Source organism: Notothenia coriiceps, unplaced genomic scaffold, assembly GCF_000735185.1.
Source record: "Notothenia coriiceps isolate Sejong01 unplaced genomic scaffold, NC01 NC01_scaffold00022119, whole genome shotgun sequence".
NCBI lineage: Eukaryota > Metazoa > Chordata > Actinopteri > Perciformes > Nototheniidae > Notothenia > Notothenia coriiceps.
In genome coordinates this window covers 141,612-163,747 of record NW_011354820.1, presented here as the reverse complement: position 1 = coordinate 163,747, position 22,136 = coordinate 141,612, and the positions used below count along the sequence as shown (strand labels likewise).

General features: G+C 40.1%; 1 protein-coding gene and 1 long non-coding RNA gene across 2 annotated transcripts; both read right to left on the bottom strand.

The window, feature by feature from the left end:
• Positions 1–1,933: 1,933 nt before the first annotated feature.
• Positions 1,934–12,071, bottom strand: LOC104953701 (cyclic nucleotide-gated cation channel beta-1-like). The gene is made up of 20 exons (XM_010780677.1): positions 11,702–12,071; positions 10,883–11,072; positions 10,732–10,746; positions 10,069–10,098; positions 9,605–9,703; positions 9,164–9,318; positions 7,635–7,850; positions 6,641–6,849; positions 6,227–6,277; positions 6,049–6,135; positions 5,743–5,807; positions 5,476–5,598; positions 4,851–4,992; positions 4,381–4,540; positions 4,194–4,291; positions 3,720–3,803; positions 3,481–3,599; positions 3,133–3,279; positions 2,741–2,939; positions 1,934–2,359 (listed from the first exon to the last, which is right to left on the bottom strand). Exons 1-20 carry the CDS (start codon positions 12,006–12,008, stop codon positions 2,081–2,083), a joined length of 2,775 nt encoding a protein of 924 aa, XP_010778979.1. The 5' UTR covers positions 12,009–12,071; the 3' UTR covers positions 1,934–2,080.
• Positions 12,072–12,317: 246 nt separating this feature from the next.
• LOC104953702 (uncharacterized) lies at positions 12,318–15,994 on the bottom strand. Its single transcript, XR_799255.1, has 5 exons — positions 15,860–15,994; positions 14,268–14,320; positions 13,775–14,034; positions 13,398–13,425; positions 12,318–12,419 (listed from the first exon to the last, which is right to left on the bottom strand). It is a non-coding gene; the product is annotated as an uncharacterized lncRNA (long non-coding RNA).
• Between the last annotated feature and the right edge of the window lie 6,142 nt (positions 15,995–22,136).

Below are 22,136 nucleotides of genomic sequence, written 5' to 3'. Positions count from 1 at the left end.
TTTCCGTAGGCGGTCTGACTGGGATCAGCTGAGCGAGGGAAAACACTGACGTCAGAGGGGGCGGGGCCTTGTGGGTATAATGAGTTTAGCTCTCCTTTAGCTGACCTTTTCACCTCCATAAAGTCAGTTAGTCAGTATGTTTTGACCTAGATAAATGGCACTGGAGTTTCCACTGTGGTCGTTCTGAAACCGTTTAATGGCGCATCATTGCAAATCAATTAATAATATACATACACAAATTACAAGGGTGGGAGAAGTACTAACATGTTTACTAAAGTGAAAGCAGTACTTCCACAGTGTAGAAAATGTTTTCCTGCATTCAAAAGTATGAACATACAATTATACTACACGATTTTAAGTAGGCGAACGGTAAGTAAAAGTTGCCTCCTCATAATGCAGAATATATAGATATAGCTTTGTATTAATAATTTAAACATGTCAAGCAGCTAGTTATAAACTAAATGTTGTGGAATTAAAGTTAAATGTTTCCATCTGAGATGTAGTGAAGTAGGAGTATAAACAAAATAGATGTTACAAGTGGGTCAAAATTGTACTTTAGTACAGTGTTATTTGATTAAATGAACATAGTTATATACCACAACTTGGTATGTTACTATGTTCGATGGTCATTGCAAGTATTTACAGAAAAACTCAGACCAAATATGCAGAAACAGGTCATTTATTCACAAAAGACAGGGAAACATCAGTGACAAAATCAAGGGCATTATCATACACTCATTTGAGTCCATTATGCACTCGTCTCTCACCGCACAAACGCGCGCGCGCGCGCACACACACACACACACACACACACACACACACACACACACACACACACACACACACACACACACACACACACACACACACACACACACACACACACACACACACACACACGATACATTTATACAACATTTATAATTCTTTCTACAGATTGTCTGGCAGTATGGTTAGCTGGTTTACGGCCCCATTCCTGAGGCTCTATCAATAACTTAACAATCACACAAAGAAATGTGTGCTATACAGCACAGATTAAACATTTACTATTATCAGAATCTACATGTATGTACATGTTGTATGGTTGTGACACTGCAGTGAATTTACATTGAAATGTGATTCAGCTACATTTCCAAAAACAAATATATTTACAATATTGTACAAAATAAACAATAAAACCATGATGATCATGTTAAAACCTGAAATACAGTTTCACTAGGTCTCTGCTGTTCAAACCAACTTGTGAAAACATCAGCAGTGCAAGCTACTCACACAATACAACACAAATGTAAATAACAACACAGATAAGGCAGATTGTTCTTTCAAGTTTACAAAATAATCTGTGAACAGTCAGTGAACAACAACAGCAAAAACATTTGTATCAGAAAGACAAGATGTAGCAAGAAGTAAAAGAATAGCTACATTGAAATCTGTACTGTAAACTCAGAGAAGATTATGAAAATGTGCTTTAAGTCTGAAAAGGTGGGGAAGGCTTGCTCCTACGTTTGGTGATCTTATAATGACAAGAATACATATGAACACAGTGTGTGGAGGTTGATAAAAAACAAAAGCAAAAGCAACTAATAGAGAATCAGGGTCGATGACATTTGACACAAAAGTCAAAATATAGCAGGCAACAAGTCTAAACTGTACACATTGGATTAGTAGGTCAGAAAAGAATACAGTACTACCTTAATATTTTTGTCCCACACAACTCCCACTATCAGATCAGGCTGACATCAAGACGTGACAGTTACTCTTTATTACCGCCATCCTGTCAGTTTATGTCATATATTCCTCTATTTTTCCCTTTGAAGGGGCCATATTTCACTCATTTTCAGATTGATATGTGTATTTAGTGTCTCTAGTGTGACATGTCTCCACACTTTAATGTTCAAAAAGCTCTTTATTTTCATCACACTGCCTGTGTTGCAGCATCTCTTTTCACCCTCTGCCTGAAACCAGAGCTCATAAATGCATGATAGGGCCCCTTTAAAGCGATGTCTATTTCCATCACACCAATTTCCCCTCTCCTATTCAGGATTGTTATCCAGTTCTTGCGTTGTCCTTTAAATAATTATCACAACTTTTTTTCTTTCCTCTTCCTACCCTCGTTCCCTTCAGTTTCGCTCACACTCTCCTCTCCTTGGTCCATTGTGAGCATTTCCTCCGAATCGCCGTGGCACTGTGACGCAGAGTGAGGCATCGCAGAGTTGTTGTTGTTGTTGTTGTTGCAGCAACGGGAGGCAGAGCGAAATGTGGCAGAGCTGGTGGAGAGAGGTGACGGTGTGTCCTCGTCTCTGTCAGGGCCGGAGCTGCAGGAGGGAGATGGAGGAGGCAGGGAGGAGCAGACGGAGGGCTGGAGGAGAAGAGGTCAAGACAATTATTTTTGTATTAAGATTTCTGAAAATGTGGATATTGGATAACCATATGCAAATTAGGAATTATCTTATGAAATATGTGTTCAAAGAAAATAAAAATAAAATTGATAGGAATTACATTGAATAGTTAGATGTTTGGGAAGAGTTCTGGCTCAGAGTAGGAGGGACAAAATTGAGACGGCCTTTGAAGATTTGTATTGTAAAATTTGAAAAATAAAAGTTTGTTACCACCATACATTTTTGAGTTTTCTAAAATATTTGGTTTGATATACAAAGAAGGCATTATCTAATGCCCTCTTTTGGTCAATGCATCTACAGACGCAACATACATCTGCTTTTGGTTTCCGGTGTATGTTCACCTGTAATGAGACACTGGACTTGTTGGTCTTCTCTTTGACTTTAGCCAGAGCTCCTTTAAGTCCTGTGGATCTCTCTGCCATCTCCAGGGCTGCTCTCAGCAGTTTGGGGGTTTCCGGTCTTACAGGGGCTGCCGGGGCCTGAGGGGGACCTTTAGGCTCTTCTTTGGGCTCAGGTTTCTTTCCCTTGGTAAGCATCTTCCTGTGATTGAGACAGCAACAGACATCAGTAATGGTGTGATACATGCAGACAAAGCAACAAAGCTCTTGGATAACTCTACTTCTGAGGCCCCAGTATATCTACAGGACAGATACAAAGCAGTATGCCAAGTATTTTTTTTGTTGTGGTTTCAAGATAATGATAATTGCTGCTGTGTGGTGCACTGATGTTTAACCTGGCCTTCTTGCGGAGCAGTTTCTTGGACTCTGGGTAGTGCACCAGGATCTCATTCAGGTCTTTCTTGTCCAGGATGAAGAGGTTGGCAAATCCATGAGCGATAACATTTGCTGTGCGCCGGTTACCCCCACCCACTGCAAGCAAACTGCCAATCACAGAAACTATGGTTAAAAAGCGATATTGTTAACTTTGCCATAGGTCAGTTGGACTTTTTAACATAACATTTTATGGATTTCATCCAAAGGTTTTAGAACAAAAGTAAAAAAATCACACTTCCTGATTGTCAGAGTTGGCAGCTTAGATAGGCAAGAACTGTACATAATAATGATTTGATAAATGTCCTCACCTGATCTCCCCGAAGACTGATCCCGCTCTGAGGGTGACAAACACGGTCCTTCCATCCGGTCCCCCGACCACCTGCACCTCCCCCGCCTTTATGATGTACATCTCACGACCCACCTCCCCCTGAGCAATATAAAGAGAAGAAGAGGCAGATCATAAGAGGGACAGAGCAATACACATGGCAACAATGATAAGAAAAGTTGCCACATACACTTTCTACAAACAAATAAGTTTGCATTCTACCTTTTTGCAGACATAATCCCCAGGCAGGTAGACAACTGAGCGAAGGCTTTTCAGCATATCAAAGATCATCTGTCTGTCACAACCCTGTCAAGATGGAGGACGAAAAGAGAGAAAGCAGTGATCTCTTGTGGCTGTCCTTATCACAAGTGTACTATCTATGGAGTCATAACAGTGCCATAAATGGGGGGGGGAAGTATGTAAAGTAAATAAAAAGATGTAAAATATATGCATAAATTGATAAAATATTAAATGTAGAAATATATATTTTTTAAAAACATGAAAAGAACAATTGTAAAGATTTATATTTTTATTAATTTACAAATGTATCATCTTTTTGGGCCGTTTTATGACTATATACAGCACAACTTGGTCTCACAGCAAGATTAGATACTAACTAAACCATGTCTGTCTTACTGAATTGTAGATTTAAGAATATACTGTATTGAGTACTGTATTCATCTTATGTGTTTTTACCTGAAAAAGAGCGACTTTGCTGACGATGGAGTAGTTGACATCAATAGCGATGTCCAGACGCATTTTATCTGGCAGCTGAGTCAGCAGCTCCTGCTCATCTGGAGGGCAGATAATGAGAGGTACAGATTGACTGAAATGTGACGTGTATAAGAGACGAAGGAAGGTGCACAGATCATGCTCTCCTTACCCAGCATGCCTTGTGATTGCCAGGTGTAGTTGTACCAGGTTTTGACACGGTTCTGCACGTCTTTGGGGATGCGATATGAGGACATGTATTTAATGGTGTTGTCCATACATGTGCGGTAGTAAGTCTGACCTGAAGTGGCTGCGCCGACCACATCACGCATCTGACAAACATAACACCATTTTGCACAAAGAGGTTAATGGCATGCAATTGTGGCAAGTGTCTCTGTTTTTTTATACACACATAAGAATGCATAAGATCTAGAACTCCCCTTAATTTAAGGTGTAGAAAAATAATATCAATAAAAAATGTAGAAAGATAGTACATAGAAAAAGCAGCAAACATGCCCTATCAGTAGGTAACACTGCACTTAAAAGCAAAGTTAACAGTACAGGGAAGAAGATTAAGTATTTCATTGTATTCGCTCTCGCAATGGAGTTTGTGTTGGCTTGAAAAATGTGTGAACGGCCTACCTGTCCAATCATTATTGAGAAGGCAAAGACTCCAACAAAGTAGTTGATGAGTTGAAAGACAATCTCGAACAGGGTGGTGGGGTCCGGCAGACCACCAATGGTGATCAGGGTCTTCACAGCAAAGTAGTAACAGCGAATGTAACTGAGCAGAGACAACGACGGGAAGCATTACACAGAGACAGAGAAAAGATAATGTCTTCAGAATTATAACTTGATAAGATGTTAAATAAATGCCAACATATGGGACTAGAATAGACCAAGAGGATTCTATATGTGACTGATTCAGCTAAAAACCATCCACATTTTCACATATGATTTGATTTCTGCAATCAATATTTAAAAGTTTTCAAATTTTTTGGAAATGTCCCAAAAACCTTCTGCAGCTACTGCGGTGAGTGGAGCAGCTTGACAAGATGCTCGCCACCAGGAGCAGATGTTATGTAGCAGTACAGGGTTGTAGTTTATTGATTTGTTTGTGTCTCAATTACAATGTTTGTCACATTATTAAATTACATATACATATTTATATGAACACGTTAATAATCATGGAATTCATTTACTACTATAGTCATTAAAAAAAGTGATGTGTGTGTAGTCTGTGTGTGAATGGGTTAATGGCACTGACCTGTTGCCTTTGCCGTTGTACACCCACTGTGTGGAGCCCAGCCCTGTGTAGGCAGAGCCCCAGTAGTACAGGCAGGCATTACAGTGGAGACAGTAGAGAAGGTAGGTGGTGGTGCGGATCACCCTGGGAGACAGAAAGCAAAGAATTTAAATAAACAGAATATCTCAAATCTGTTTGCTCATCTCAAAGAAGGAAGGAAGACACCGTGACAGCAACAGAGATATAGAGAGGATTCCTTTAAGGGCAGTGAGATATGCTGCAGCTGACCTGTAGATGTAGGCTTTGGTCAAGATGGCCTCTAGACGCTCGTTGAACTCAAAGAAGGAGTTTATCTGGGGAGGCGAAACAATGGTTAGTTTCAAAATTGGCATTCTAACAGTTGGAAAATTGATAGCTGAATAATTGACTTCCTATTTTTCAAAGCGGATAAACAGAGCCCTGGAAGTTAACTTCTCCTTTGTATTGATGCCACACTGACAATAGATGTGATATCCTCAGTGTCCGCTGTTTGTAGCGTAGTACATTTATGTGAAAGGATTCTTAGTGGTTTATTAAAGCAGTAATAAAGCTCACCTTCAGCAGCCGGGGTAAACGAAGCAGAGGGTTGATGCCAGTTTTAAAATAGAAGATCTCCAGGGGAACAAGGCTGGCTAAGTCAAACTGAAAAACAGAAATGTAGCACCTAATTAAATACATGAAGTAAAGCAAAAAACACTTCAAATGCTACTTTATTTCAACTCAAGTAACTTACCTTGAAGCGTTTGGTTTTCATGTAATTCTTTCTCATCTCTTTTTTGTCACACTGTAATAAAAAAACAGAACGATTGCTGGTATGAAGAATACTCAAACGTTGTAATTCCTTTAAAAACAAAGCTTAGCTATGTGTTCTTTTTTTTGTTCACAATAAAACAATGTTTCCTAGGTCTTGGCAATTAATCAAATTGTATTTGTAATTACTGTTGTGCTTTTCAACAGTTATGACATTAAGATTACTGTTTTGAAAAAATATATGTTTAAGCTGATTTTCGGTTTAATTCAGTTTAAAGTGAAATAATTTGTTAAAAAGATTTTATTTTTTTAAAGTTCCATTAAGGCATGATGTTTCCGAAAACAATCAGCAATTCTGTTAAATAAAATGTTATCATGTTCCCAGCGTCCCCCTCACCACTATGTCTCCTCCACGGACGAACTGCAGGCGCGGCTGAAAGATGGTCATGTCCAGGATGTAGATGAGGTCACACAGGTAGTCGGTCAGCAGCCAGTAGTAAATGTTGTCGGGGGTCTGGTAGGGGAAGGCCCAGCGCACCGGGATGAACCAAGCGTTCCAGTTCCACGCAAAAGAGACCAAAAACATCCACAGCACGTACATCAAGTCTGAGGAGAGAGGCAGAGGAACAAGGGAGGGAGGGAGATGGGTCTAAGGAGAGGCTGAAATCAACCAGTACTCATACGGTATGCCAGTAACTACAGAGTGATGGAAAAAGAGCATGAATACAAAAGCTTAATTTATAACGTTAAACATTTCAATTCTTAATCGATATATATATTGTATTTATTTCCTGGGTTTTTCTGCACAGTTGCAGATCAAGATGATGCTACGCTGAAGCTATTCATACTTATGTTATCTGTTGAAATAGAGGTGGCTTGTGTAGGATATTTTAATGCTGTGATGGAAAGATTTCCAGAAACTTCAGACTGTGTTAATTACAAAAATAAGGAATTTGGTACAGCCGTAAAAGCAAGCAGGATAGGATCTGTGATAAAAAGCAACATGTGGATTATACAGAACTTCGTTTTATGCCAAAGTAGAACAATTGGTTGTGGAGGATGAACTAGCTCCTTAAGTCCTTACGAATGAAGGGAAAGAGGGAAGATGAAGGGGTGAATGACAGATGATGAGAAGACAGGTGCATGTAACTGGACAGTACTGTAGATTCATCTTTACCCAAACCCCACAGCGCTAAGCCATTGCACTCTGGTTGCATATAAACACACTTAAAAACACTTTAGATCTTTAATAATGAGCAGTAAACCGCTCAATTCATTTCAATAAATGTCAGAACTTTGAAAAGTGTTAGTCTGTGAGTTGGGTAAAGGAGCTTCTAGTGTAGAGCAGGGTGGTGTTCGGGCAGCGGGGGGAGACTCGGCTGGGTTCTCACTGGTGAAAGGGTCGATGCTGGCAGGGAAGCGGTAGTGCACACAAGCGAGTATCCACCGAGGAGCTTTCACCTTGCAGCAGCGGCCAGACTGCTGCTCCTCCACTCCACTCTCCACTCCTCCTCCTCCTCTTCCTCCTGAGGGGCCTGCCTCTTCCTCCTTCTCTCCTCCGACCACTGGCTGAGCTTCAGGCTGAGCAGTCGAAGTCTGAGGAGGAGCTGAGGGGAGGTGAGAGGGAGAAAGTCAGAAGAACTCGTAAGAGAGATAATAAGATAAGATCTGGAACATTCGTATTTTCTCCAAAAAGTTTCAGAATGAAGGAACTGTAACTGTACTTCTTTTACGCTACATGGATCAGATGGACCACCATTGTTTTGTTCTTGATCAACAAATATCTTACCAGTCAATTTGAATGAACATATCAAAGGTATCATGTATGAATATGAATGACACCTCTTTTTTGGAGCTATGTGCACATTATAGATGCCTGCTGTTAGTTGGCCTCACAGCTCCTAAAAGAATGATAGCTTAAGCTGGAAACTACCACTTCAGTTATTACCGGTTATTCCACAGCTTAACATTACATTATGCCAAAAGACAAAATATTATCTGTGAGTCAAAGTGACTGTAGAAAATATATTTTAAAAGTTTCTTGTTATAAACCTTTGTAGCTTACTGTCTTTCTCATGTTTTTTTCTTTTTTGAAACCGTTGTAATGTTATACACTTCCTAAAGTGACTCTTACTTTGCCTAATGTTAGGGTGCTTCCACCCTAATTTTTATTGAAACGATTAATACTCAGGAACTTGTAAAGATGTAGTGTGCACAGTCACACTTCTCTTTTTCAACTGTAAACTGCTGATTTTGTCCCACAACCATCCAAATGTAGATCTGCGCAACTTCTTTATTTCTAAAAGTGTACTGTTGTATATTGAGGATACACATGGCCAGCAGCCGGAAACAGGCTGGACAAAAAGAATATGTGTGAGATAATGAAAAACGATTTCTTTGTTTAATGTTACCTTGATCTCTTTAAAAAAGCTCCATGTGACAGGCAATTGTCCAGCTAGTATGACACTATGTATATGATTTTATAATATAAATGTACATAATCAATCTCCAACATTTGGTTTATATGAAAGTTGTGCATTTAGGAAGCCCATTGTGAAACAAATCAATCATATAACTAATCGCACCATCAGAAAGACTGCATGTTCAAATGATTTTAAATGTAGTTATAGCAATGTTAATCTCTTACCCCTTAGGTTTTGATTAATACAAATAAAACTACATTTTGTTTGCAAATGTTGCATTGTTTGTTTCATATAGGGAAAATATATTTAAAAGTGTGCTAAAAAGGTGTAAATAAATAAATCATGGGGGCACGCTTTGCCCACCAACTTTGCGTTAGGGTTACCTACACTCCCTATAGTCTCAGAAACATTTGTGTGTAAGGATGCAAGGTTTGGAGCTGTACTGAAATCAGCCGAGGGTTACTAAAGTTGAAAGAGAGAAGAGGGCAGGGACTCACAGGGGACGATGCTGTCTTCATCAGAGCTGTCCAGGTCTATGAGTTTCTCCTTCGCCTTCTCCGTTCTGTCTTTAAACATCCGGACCAGCTCCTGGAGACGCTCATTCACCACCGTACTGGTCTGACTGGCCGACGATGCTGGCCGCTCTCTCATTCTAAGGAAAACACAGATAAATACACTTGTATTGTTGTCCATTCAACACTGCATGTCAGCACTTTATTCAAAAACTCAAAACGTCAGTTAGTAGTAAGCAGTGTCAGTGTGACTGTGTGACTGTGTGTGTGTGTGTGTGTGTGTGTGCGTGCGTGCGTGGGTGTGTGGATGTGTGTGTGTGTGTGCGTGGATGTGTGGATGTGTGTGTGTGTGTGCGTGGATGTGTGGATGTGTGTGTGTGTGTGCGTGGTTGTGTGGATGTGTGTGTGTGTGTGTGCAACGCTCACATGTCTTCTGAGCTGTGCAGGCTGGACTGGCTGGGCCAGGCTCTGACGTGGGTGCTTCCTTCTTCATCATCATCTTCACTTTGAGAGTGAAGGGTCCTACTGTTACATTTACAGGAGTATTTTAGTTAAATCATTGTTTCAAATTATCAGAACATAATTCAATGTAATGTGGCTCTACTTTACATCATGCATGATAGTATTTCTAAATTATTTTGACATTATTACAAATACGCTTTATTTCTGACTATTATGCTTACTGTTGACTTTCTTACTGCTATTTATGATTTATTAATGAATTTGCAGTGAAAATACTGATTAAATGAGCAGATGAGCAAAGACTGACACATTTGAATGGGTGAATGAATAAAGATGAATAAATGATCGACTGGACAGCATGTGTAAATAAAACAATACATGGACTCTAGATAAGTTAAAACAGTGATTAACAAGGGTTAATATCTTACATCTTAGTCCATATACGATTCCTCCCACTGCTGATACGGAAGATGAGAGCAGGGTAGAGAAAGGGGAAATGTTAAGAAACAGGGATGGGGGGGTGGGGGGGGGGTTTGTGAGAGGCATAGCAAGTGGATGACAAGTGAAGGTATCATCTCTACAGTACTGCATGGACGGATATGAGCCAATGGGCCTCTCGATACCCAAACTCTTTGAGGTGTCTCATATCAAATGTAGTTGTTTGTGTATGTTTGTTGTAATTGATCCGCTGTTTGTGAGTGTTTTGTGCCCGGTAGGCCCATTCATGACTACAAGTAGTGGACAGAGTGCAAGATTGTGGTGCATCTATTTTACTTTTGCAACAATCCGATAAAGACATGCAAAAGTGAAAAGAACATCACAAGAGAAACAAACAATAATAGTTTCACAATGTTTCACATGACAGACTGTGCTGGTCTCATGGTGTGTGACCTTTTGGCAACTAGAACTGTTGTTGATGTGCAGAATAGATTTCACAACCTTTGAGCCAAATAAAGGCCTTTCAGATGTTCTGAAGCACACACATGTCGTTTCTGCAGGACACTGATGTACAGACTGTAGCAGACAGTAGGGGGCAGTAGATCCTTCTCAAACACACAAAACAGTTTAAGACCAACAAGATGGTTACTTACTCTTTGTCTCCTTTGCTGTGGATAAGAAGCATGAGGGGAGGGAAACATATTATAATGCATGTACTTGTTTATATCCAAAATCAGCCTTTCAAAATGATAGGCATATGATATTAATATGTGAACATGTGTAAGTTAAAACCAGATTTCTCACCTTTGGCGACATCCTGAAGGGGTCACAGGGACAGTGAGGGTTGTGATTTTGGGGTCCTGGGGGCCGAGGATTTGGGGGACATGGCTCTGACCCTCCCCACCTCCTCCTGCTCCTCTTTCACCTCCTCTCTCATGGTCGGAGTCGACATCTTCTACATTGACAGCTGGCCGAAGGCTGAGGCTAGAGCTCTCTGGAGAGGTTTAAAGACAAAACATGTTTGTTGTTGATTAGTGAACGGCATCTCAAATAATGTGCATGTGTATTTGGGCTAATCAGGTCAACGTTAGAGAGAGGCAGATTTTCCTGGATCTAATTAGGCCTGACTCAAAAGGATCTACCTGAGAACCAGGCCATGTATAACAGTCCTGGAGGCCGAGAGGACTAGCTTACTCACCTGGTAAGACATTGAGTCTGGCTAATCAGGCTCATGGCACACTGGCACAATTGTGTCTTCTTCAATAAATATAAAAAAGTGTCAACATGCTCTCTTGTACATGTATAGTTTGTTACAAACTTTAACAAGAAATGGAGGGCAGCCATGGTGTATATTTAAAAAATGTGTACTCCTCTGTCGACATAATGGAATAGTTTCTTAGCACTTATCTTTAAAAACTAAGCTACAGTAATAATGATTTTCGGTGCTTTGTTTAAATGATTTTATGATCTATGATTTTAAATAAAGTGTACGAGCAATCAAACGTTTTTTCAGTTTTAGAGATGCTAATCCTGCCACACATTATGAGTTTACTTATAATGGATGAGTTTAGGTATCTTCAAGGAATCTAATGATAGAGCACAGATGACTTTCTGCTGATTCACCTGCAGCTCTTATTGCTGGAATGTCTGAGTCGTCTTCTATGAAGAACGCCGGGTTAGAGAGACCTGAGAGCTGGCAGGACGCTGAGTTGAGCTGCTTTGAGGGGGAGCTGACGATTGGCGGCAGGCGCGGGTAGGATGGCACATTGGGCAACTCGAGGGTGCTGCCGTTGAGGGAGGATGGAGACGGGGAGCGGGACCGGAGATGAGCAGGAGAGAGAGGGGAGGGCCGGACGAGCCGGTTCAGTTCCACGTCATGCTGATTCTTGTCTTGCTTCTGTTTTTGCTGTTGTTGTTGTTTCTTAGGCATCTTGAGGCATAAGGCTGTTGAGGCGGTTCTGGACGTTGAGGAAGTACTGCTGCACCCGCGTGGGAATCTGGGAGAGCTTCTGCGGGATGTTTGAAATGCCCTGGGAAATACTGGACAGATCTGGGCCCACTGAACCGTCAGAGTTTTTGGGCAAAAGCTCGGTCAGAGTCTGGGCGATATTTCGGGGGACCTGGGTCAGTCGGATCTGGGAGAGCTCTTGGCGCAACTCAGGGGGGAGGGAGGGTAAGTAGTTGGTAACGTCAGAGAGCTGGGTGGGTAGATTAGGCATAGGGGGTATTTTGGGAATGGAGATGCCGTTCTCTTTGAAGAACGCGTTGATGTTGCCCAGGCACTCGGAGGTTTGAGGAAGGCGCATCAGGCAGCTCTTAAATGCATCACAGCTGACTGGAGCTGTAGAGGAGACAGTTCAGAGACAGTCAGGCAGGATATAGGCAAGGTGGGAGAGGGCTTCAGTAGACAGTCAAACAGCAATGTAGTCTTTCCTGAATCAGGGTTGTAATATGGGTTTGGAATTTTTGGTTCTATTTTATTTTTACATTTTCAATGTCAGTTTTGAAAGTTTCAGTTTTCTAGGAAAGGTTTATCTTTTTTGTATTTAGTTTACGTTTTTTTTTGTTTTCATTAAGGCCTTACACTCAAGCACCTTTATCTCTTATAATTATTTTTAAATGAAGGAGAAATAAAGTGGTCCATGCAAGCTGCATTACTTAAATGTACCAACAATACAACTACATATTTCTGTTTTTATTGCATATAAAACGTATTTAGTTCTGTGTTGTACCTACTGTCTAATGTTGTTGTGTTATGTGTAAGATGCAGCTATTTGGTAAATAAAGGTTGTATAAATGATGTTCTTGTTATTTAATTGTACAAGAATGGACTGATTGTGCAAGACAAGAGACATTATTTGTAAAGCAAATGCAACAGGTGTGTTCCATTTCTGGGTTTGAGTGCACAAGGAATGAACATAATGTGATTTATTATAGATACAAAAAATAACTTTTTTTAATTAACTATTGCTAACTTCTAACTTACCAGTCATATCATTTCCATTTATTTTAAGTTGAATAAAGGATATCGTTTTTTTATTGGCTTGAGAATATTTTCTACCCCTTGTTTTCATTTTAGTTTCCCTTAAAGGTCATGAACGAGAAACGATAAGAGGAATAGTAACCATGGCCTACACACACCAGGCGACATGTACACTAAAGGATGCGGATGTAGAGAAGTTAAAACAACAGTTAGATAAGCAGCTTGTGAGTTTAACACAGCACAACCAGCCAGTCAGGCATGCCGGAATGAAACTGCTAATTAGCCAAAGTCACGTATAAATCAAAATAAGAAACAACAAAATAGGACAGAACGTACCACCACAGCCGTCCTCAGTAGCTTCCTCCTTCCACAGAAAAGAAAACACAAAGCATATGAATGGCTGGGGAGTGTTGAGCTTCACTTTAGATTGGATATGGCATATGGCATCAAAAAGAATCACACATCTGTGTATAATAGCTCCCCATTTGAATGAGCCTTGGGCTAAATATTTAAAATAATGTATTTCCATTTAGGGAACCTTATCTCAGCCTTCCTTAACTGTTATACTTCAATACATGAATTACATTAACAGAATGAAATTGGAAATTAGCAAGAAGATTTAACGATATTTAGAAATAACTGAGTTACCTGTATTGCAGTCGTATATGAGGTAAAACATTTATCACTGTGCATGTTCACCAGGTGTACATTACTTTTTCAGCAGCGTTGTCAGCGTTGTTGCTTTGATCGTCTTCTTTTGCCCTCTGCGGCTGCTGGGTGATGGGCTCAGCTCCTGAGTTGGCTTCCCGGGTCTCTGTCTCTGTCTTTGGTTCTGGTTCAGGCTCCGACTCTGGCTCCGACTCTGGCTCCGACTCTGGCTCCGACTCTGACTCAGGTTCTTGGATCTTAACTGGTTCAGGTTTTGGAGGTGGGGAGGGGGACGACCGCTGTGGCTTCGCTTGCTCCTTTGGCTCTAAATAGTTTTTAATGATAGATGTCATTAGATGTAATATTATTATAGTAATATACGTAAATCTGCCTTGATGAGTGGTTAATAAGATGTGAAGGTTCAATAAAATATAGAAATATTATAGAAAGTTTATGCTTAGACTAAACGTGCTATATACTTTTTGTCACTCTTAACAATCATATTTCCTCGAGGGGACTATACTGTCAATTTTAAGAAGAAAAAAAACCTGGTTCTACCTGGTTCCTTAATGGTCGGTTCCTCGGCCTCCTCAGAAATGCTCTGCTCCTTTCTGCAGGACACGAAAGGTAACAAAATAGTTGGATATTTCATGAACTAGGATTAAAAAAACTGACATTTTGAGCTGAAAGCCCACCATAATACAGGATGAACATTTTGCACTTCAAGATATCTCATACGCAGGCCAGGTTCTACGGGGGTGCATAAGGTTGAGTCATTACGCACACCCTCATTTGAAAAATGAAAAGTAAAAAAAAAAAAAAAATGAAAAGTGAAAAATATTACATATATAATAACAATAATAATAATAATAGTAGTAATAAGAAGAAGAAGAAGAAGAAGAAGAAGAAGAAGAAGAAGAAGAAGAAGAAGAAGAAGAAGAAGAAGAAGAAGAAGAAGAAGAAGAAGAAGAAGAAGAAGAAGATCTGCATCTGCAAGGTGCTGACACAGCAGTCAATGATGGACATCAGAAAATTGTTAAAACAACCAGCCCTTATCGCCAGCAGTAACACTGCATCTACTGCAGGTAATAACAGTTCAGATCATGGGGACTCATGCTTGACTCGCCCACGGAGGCGGAGCAGCCGCAGCTGTCTTCGTTGCCCCAAACACCGCCACCCCTCGGCAGCCCGCAAGTGTCAGAGGACCTCGGCAAAACAGAACCTGCCCAGGTATATTTAAAAAAGTACCCAACTCGCCTGTACAGTGGGGTAAGGTGCTCATTTTGCAGCTCATGGTTTCAAAACAGAGATTGGCTGGAATATTCCTGTAAAAAAGATGCAATCTTCTGCTATGCACGTAGACATTTCGGTTCAAGTAGGCTAAGTCAGATGCCTTCACAACTGGCTACAACAACTGGCGCCATGCTCTTATAGGCTACGTGATAAGGGACTGGGAAGGTATGAATCAAGCAAAGAGCACATAGATCTCTTCATGTTGCTCTCAAAGTGCACCAGATTGATGGTTTTAACTTCAATATTTAAAAAATCTTCCCGGGGGAGCATGCCCCTGGACTCCCCTAGTGGAGGTGACCCCCCCTAGAGGGTGTTAGGTCATTTTGTTCTGGAACCGGGCCTGACACAGACCGAAATTCCCCAAAGTACTAACACTTGTTGATAGAACTTACGTCTATTCGTCTGGCTGAATTTGGGCCAGTTTAAAATACATTGAAGTATGCAGCAGACATATGTAACACATTTAGATAACATGTCCACATAACCAGGTCCACAGACGTTTTTTAACATTAGGATGGTTATATGGTTAGGCTATATAATAATGTTACTGCTTATTAATTAAATTGTATTCTCTTTTTTCCTATAATTAACTAAATAATTGTTAAAACGGAAACCATTAAAACACAAATACATGATCTACATAGACTGGCCCACTTTTTCATTAATACTTAAAAATGTGGAGGCTTTAACTTTACTCAATGTTAGCCAGTGGTTAGTGTTTACTGTTGTTAGCCTGACAGACAAGCATGTAAGCGCTAATTGTCTTTTTAAACCAAGATAGTAATTATATTAGGGTAAATAATAGGTCAAACTTATCAAATGTGTTACATAAAACGACGTTAGCGCGAGATACTCACTTTCTCTGTCAATTATCACATGCGGTATTCGATAACAGTGCCGAAATAAATGTCCTGGAACAACGAGAAACGAAAGCACGAGCAAGACTATCTGATTTTAGAAAAACAACATGAGAAATCTTCCATTACATCTCCGTCCATCATTTTCCTGCGTCTCCAGACGTGAAACCGCAGCAGCAGGTGCACACTGTTACCGGGGGAACCGTTGAGAGGGGATTGGGGGGGGGGGTAAGAGTGTTGCCAAGCGAAGCCGGGGTTGCTATGGCACGGTAGTGTGATGCTGAGGTAGCGCGCGGCAAAGATCAGATAACGAGAACCCATGGGATTTGAGACCGACAGCTAAATCACCGTTATTATTGTAGTGCGCAGGTAGGCCTGTTGTGCTTCTGCACTTTTTCCATATCACGCTAACTTATGCTTCTAATTAACTACCTTTGGAAGGCAATTTTGGACGTTGCCCTGTTTATCTGATATTTGAAACCTAGTTACTTTGCACATCGCACACGTTTGAGAAAAACATACCCCATAGAAGCTTGTATAAGGAAATGTAAATCAGCTTTGTCCCCGATGCAACTTTAAAATGCTGCTTATATTATACCATATTAAATACAAACATAATAATGATTCAATTATGCTCTGAAAGATGCCATGTGGCTGTAATATCATACAATTACAAATGAATGCAGACGCAGTTGTTCTACTAAGTATATTTTACATTATGGTGTTGCTACTTTCCCTCAGTCAAGGATCTAAATGCACTGAGTTCTCTCGTTCATGTTTCATCACACAAGGGATTTCTAGGAGGTTGAGGACAGAGAAGACTGCATATTTCAATTCTTACTGTGTTCCTTGATGGTCCACTTCGTTCTCCTCTTCTTGTGGATCTTGCAACCTGGTCACAGTGAACATGCAGTGTTACATCACTTCCCACAATGATTGCCAAAATTAAAAAACACACCAATCTCTAATGAGCACAGCTTCTTACTCAGCATCAGGCTCCTCGTCCTCCTGATCCAGGAGGTCTTGACTCCCCAGGGAGAGTTTGATGGACTCATTGGCCATCTGTCTAATGGCATTCTCAGCTGTGGTCCTTGCCACCTCCTCAGCTATAAGCACCATCTCTGAGCGCTCCTGCAGCAGACTGAACACAGGCCGCATGTAAATGTCAGTAACGTAGAGTCTTCTCTCTACACTTTGTCTATTTTTGTGGACTTTACTTAAGTTATTCGTGGTGTATATAATTATTGTAATAATTGATATTATTATTTTTGAATGACAAAAATAACTTTGACCTTTGAGGACATCAGAGTAACTTTTTTTAAATAGATTCACAAGGGTTAACTTACTTCCAATTATTTGTTATTATTTGATACGATAGGGGGCATTTGCACCCTGTGGATCTGACTTAAAAATAATGAAAGACTTAATCTCTGCCCACCCCCACCCTCTTGTTCTCCACCCCTCTTACCGTTCCTCCATGCTTGCCATAGCTACACCTTCGGCCTCCTTCTTGATGTTTTCAATGAACGGCGTCCAGCGGCCCGTCTGGGTCTCAGCATCTTCTTGAGATTTTGTCCCGCTGTCTGAAGGTGCTGGATCAGACTCGGGCTTGGACTGTGTCTGCTGTGTGTTTGTTGATGATGTAGTCACTGATGGGTTAGGGGCTGCGACTGTGGCCGGATCTTTACGTTTCTGCGGCCCCTCGTTGTCTGAGTCCACGTCTTCTAGTACCATGTCAGGCCTGAGTTTGGATGAAGCTACGGGAAGGTGACAAGCGTTGATTTGTGGTTCATGTTGGAGATTTGGTTTAGGGTTTGCAATGCAGCTTATTCAGATATAATTTATCTTTATGTGTAGAGAATGCATGGAGATAATGGAAGGTGTTATTGATAAGACCACCAAATACATTTCACATTGAATCTTTATTACTCCTGCAGTACATGTATATCCTTACAGTACAGTGTGTAATTACATGAATGTGTTCTTCTACTTCTCTCCATGACAGTGAACATTTATTTCATAACGTAAAATCTTCTGAAACAACACCACATCCCGAGGCCAAATTTCACAGTTCAAGACTGTATAAATTGATCAAGTGGATCAAAATAGGCCTACTCTTACATTTGTGTTGTGCGACCTTAATGGAAGCTAACTCAAACTGTTACATGATCAAGACCCAAACTGAAGAGTACAATAATTAACAGATTCTTATGGGGTAGGATATAATTAAGTTAAAGTATTATTAGATTTCATCTAAACATCCTATCATCAGTATAAATACAGATAGAGTTTATACTTTGCCCACAAATAACACAAGCATTAATAAACATAGCTGCCATTTAATTATTTCAAGATTACTGTGAATTGGGAAATGAAGACTGGACATTTGATGCTGAAATCCTCTTAAGTTAATGACCAGGACAACATTATTTTAAACTGCTATTGTTCTTTTGATGGATGTGAAAATGGCAACATGAATATAAAGTGTAAATTGCCATAGGTTAAAGCACAGTAAAATCGCATACAAATGTTCTTTCTGCAAAATGTTGTGAATGAAACTTGCAGTTGTTTCAAATAAATGGCTAAATGTTTCTGTGTCACACAGAAAATGTGCAAATGTATCATCTAAAAGCCCTAAGACAAAAGCTTATCGTATAAGCTATAGAATATATAGAACACCTTTAAGTTATAGAACAGTGCACACATATTATGTTGGAATACATTCATATGAAACTGTATCTAGTACAGTAAGGTGAGTTGAACATATCTTTATATTCTTGTAGTATTTTACAGCTGCCGGTTTCAGAGCTGCACGTTGCAAAGCACCTGTAGCTCCCCCCTCTCCCAACAGTACAATATGTCTGCTTGTGTGCGTCTGCATGTGTGTATCTCTATGTGTGTGTGTGTTGATCAGAGCGTCCCCCAGTCGTCTCCTCCTGCTGTTTAAGGGGCTCGGAGCACCTTCCCCCCTGAAACAGAAGGAGAAGAGGGACTGAGTTAAGCTCCGATCGTCCGACCAAAACACCTCTTCAAAAACTATGGGGGGAAAAACAAGACGGTGCTTCAACAGAAAATACTTTCCAAATATTATCAAAGGTGCTGAAGAGTTACTCAAAATGGAGAAATAATTATATTCCGAAGCCTTCAGTAAAACACCACCCCATGTTATTAAAGAGATGTGTGTTATTATTCTCCAGTTACTTAACACGCTTTCTGGAATATATGATGTTATTTAGAGATCCACTTCATTGAACTGTGAATTGTGGCATGCGGGCAAACACAGGAGTAGTGAAGAAAACTTAAACTTACCTTTCTTTAAAACTTCAGCTACAGCCTGAGAAAGCAACACAAAAACATTTATAGAAAGATTAACATGCTGAAAAATCAGAAGAAGAGAAGGAAGAAAGAACTGTTATTTTGTTTGATATTAAAAGAATTACCTGAGCATCATCTTTGGTTTGAACGGCAGGCTGAGGGATCTTCAGGCCCAGGCCTGCCATGAACCAGCCAACCATACTGTGGAGAGACAAACTAATGAACTGTGTGCACTTTAGACACACATTTTACTGTACTGCAACTTTACAGTCTCTTTCATTATAATAGGTCATTAAAAGGAAAACATCAGTAAGATTTGTTTGCGTAGAAATCTCAGTCATGCATTTAATATTGATTAAAATATTCCCTTGGAGATTGTTAATTGTATTTTTAATGTTGTCATTTGAAAAAAGAGTGATCATAAAGGACAGTGGGGGATCAAAACGTACCTTGGGGCCTTGCCATCAGCATCCAATGAGATTCCACTGAGAGACTCAGGTGGTGGAGACAAGACTGGTAAGAAGAGAAAGACATGAAGTTCAGTATACAAAAACAAGTATCCATCCAATAAAGTCAGAATATGTCCTAAGTGTATTTGGATTTAAAAGTAAATGGAGATCTGCATGACCATAGTTTTGAGAAACAGACAGGAGTTACTGCACTGAAGCTATCAATCTGCTGCTGTAAATGGGGGCAGTAGCTAAACATATTTTAAACACGTATAGAAATCAACCTCAATTTAAGTGAACCTTGTAGTCAGACACACATGAGGAACTAAAGCTATCTTCTTTGCTCTTTTTAAGGTTGCTACTGATAAAAACAGTCATTTAATATGGCAGAACACAGAAGTTGTTGGTCTGCTTTTGTCTTGATATGTTCGTTTGTTTCTGTCATAATCTGACTTGGGTGAATCCAAACTAACCTTAAAGACCAGGGGTAGACCAGATACTTCCATTTTCAACAGGCTAAAATGACTGTTTTTGTCTTGCGCTTTGAAGATAGATTAGATAACAACTTTCAGTTCACCGTCTGAAAGGCTGTCTGACGGCAAGGGTGAAATCATTCTAAATATAGTGTAAGACATCTTTTAAGTGGCTAAAGTACCCTTTGCTGCTGCTCCCCTCCACAGCACTACATTGCTTTGCTTTGGTGTCAGTAGTCTCTGTTTTTCCAACTGCCATGTACTGTAGATAACGATGTGGATAAGTGCCTTACAAATCCAAACTATCCCTTTAAAGTTTGAATGTTTTACTAAAGTAAGTTGAAAGCTATGACTGTCCATGCCAGTGTTTGGAGGTTTGCGCTGTGGGTACATGTGTCAACTGGTGTGTATTTAAATGTTTGTGTTGTATGTGTGCATGTACTTTTGTCCAGAGAAGAGCGGGAGGACTTGGTTGATGGTTCTAAGGGTACGGCACCAGGGGGCAGTATAAGGGGTTGAGGGACCATTTGCTTTATCCAGTTCACAACGCTGCAGCAAGAAAAAAAGACAAAGGTCAACTCCTTACACGTTTACAGTTCTCTTCTCTACCTGTACTGATGTGTGCATGTTTAACGTGTAAATATGACGGTATAATCACTGTTAATGTGTAGCAAGAAGTGGTGTGTACTCACTTAGGAGGAAATTGAGGAGGCTCAGGCTCTTCTTCATCCTCTGACTCCATCTCCACCACAGGAATGTGAGGGAGGGGATCAAAATCTGGAAGGATAGACGCACAAATCAGACAGCAGAGATCAGCTCAGCAGAAGGGATGGTAAATTACTGATAATTCTCATCAATTCAAACATAACTTTTGTACACGAATAATTAAGAAACTTACCTGGCATTGTTGCTGCCTCGTAGATCTAGGATGAAATAGATCAAAAATGCTTTGAGTCAGACCAGCAGAGGATTGTTATACGGTTTTCAAAGATTTCTCACAATATTATTTATGCTTTCTTTAGAAATTGGAAAAAGGGCATTGTGTTTTCTGCACCTTAGGGCTTGGAATATATTGGACTTCAACACTGAACACATGTCACTTGTTAAATGCTTTTAAATTCAAAGTTTGAATAATAATTTAAAGATAATGTTAGTTGTGAATGCATTTTAATTGATCTGGTTACGAAACTGACTAAAGTTTCTGTATTGAAATGTGACTTTCATATGCTTGAATTTTGCTTCTGTCTTTGTTGTCTCTTCTTTTATCTGTAACTATGTGTTTTTGATTATCATGCTTAATCAATTGCTTATTTTAAATTGATTTTGACTCTGAATTAGATTCCCATCGTTGTTTGATTAATATATATAATGAATATGTATTATCTATTAAACTTAATATCCATTATATCAATGTGATCCCCAAAGAGGTTAATGGTTGTCTGTTCGTCCACACATGTCTCCTCCTGCGAGCCTCCACTGGGATCAGGGTGGGCTACAGATGGTGCTCATTGGAGCAATAAACCTCACGTCCCACATGGGCTCCTTTTATGTCCATACCCACAGTACCCATGTGGACTAAAGGTTCAGCCAAGGAGGGCTACACGTGTGGGGCCCTGATGGGTAAAGCTGAAAGGGGGGTTTTAGGGGGTTTTCCTTTCCTCTAGTGCAGGGTTTTCATCTGATTTCAAATAACAAAGTCTTGGTTTTTAGAATATTAAACTTGTTTCGCCAAATTCAGATGATAAATCCAACTTTTAAGCTTGTAAAAGCATCATTACAAGAGGCAACCTAACGTCACAGCAGGCATAACAACAGCCAGTGTTTCTTGTGAGTGTTTCCCCGAGAAACAAACACAATACACACAAACGCGTCACAGATTATTTTGCAGTATTTGAAATCATGTACGCAGCTCGCGACGTAACTAGGAGTCTAGTGGACAGTATCAGGCCGCCGTTTTGCCCATCCCTGCTCGAGAGAATTAAATACTGATTAAAGTCATCACTTTCTCTGCAATTACCTGCTTCAAAATGAAATCATTCA

What these genes read in the sequence shown, in the direction of transcription:
- LOC104953701 (XM_010780677.1), bottom strand. Translation starts at nt 12,008, where the DNA reads ATGCCTAAGAAACAACAACAACAGCAAAAACAGAAGCAAGACAAGAAT. An exon ending in GCAATCACAAGGCATGCTGG is followed by an intron (nt 4,292 to 4,380) that starts GTAAGGAGAGCA and finishes TCTGCCCTCCAG; the next exon opens with ATGAGCAGGAGCTGCTGACT. An exon ending in CTGCTCCGCAAGAAGGCCAG is followed by an intron (nt 2,940 to 3,132) that starts GTTAAACATCAG and finishes TCTCAATCACAG; the next exon opens with GAAGATGCTTACCAAGGGAA.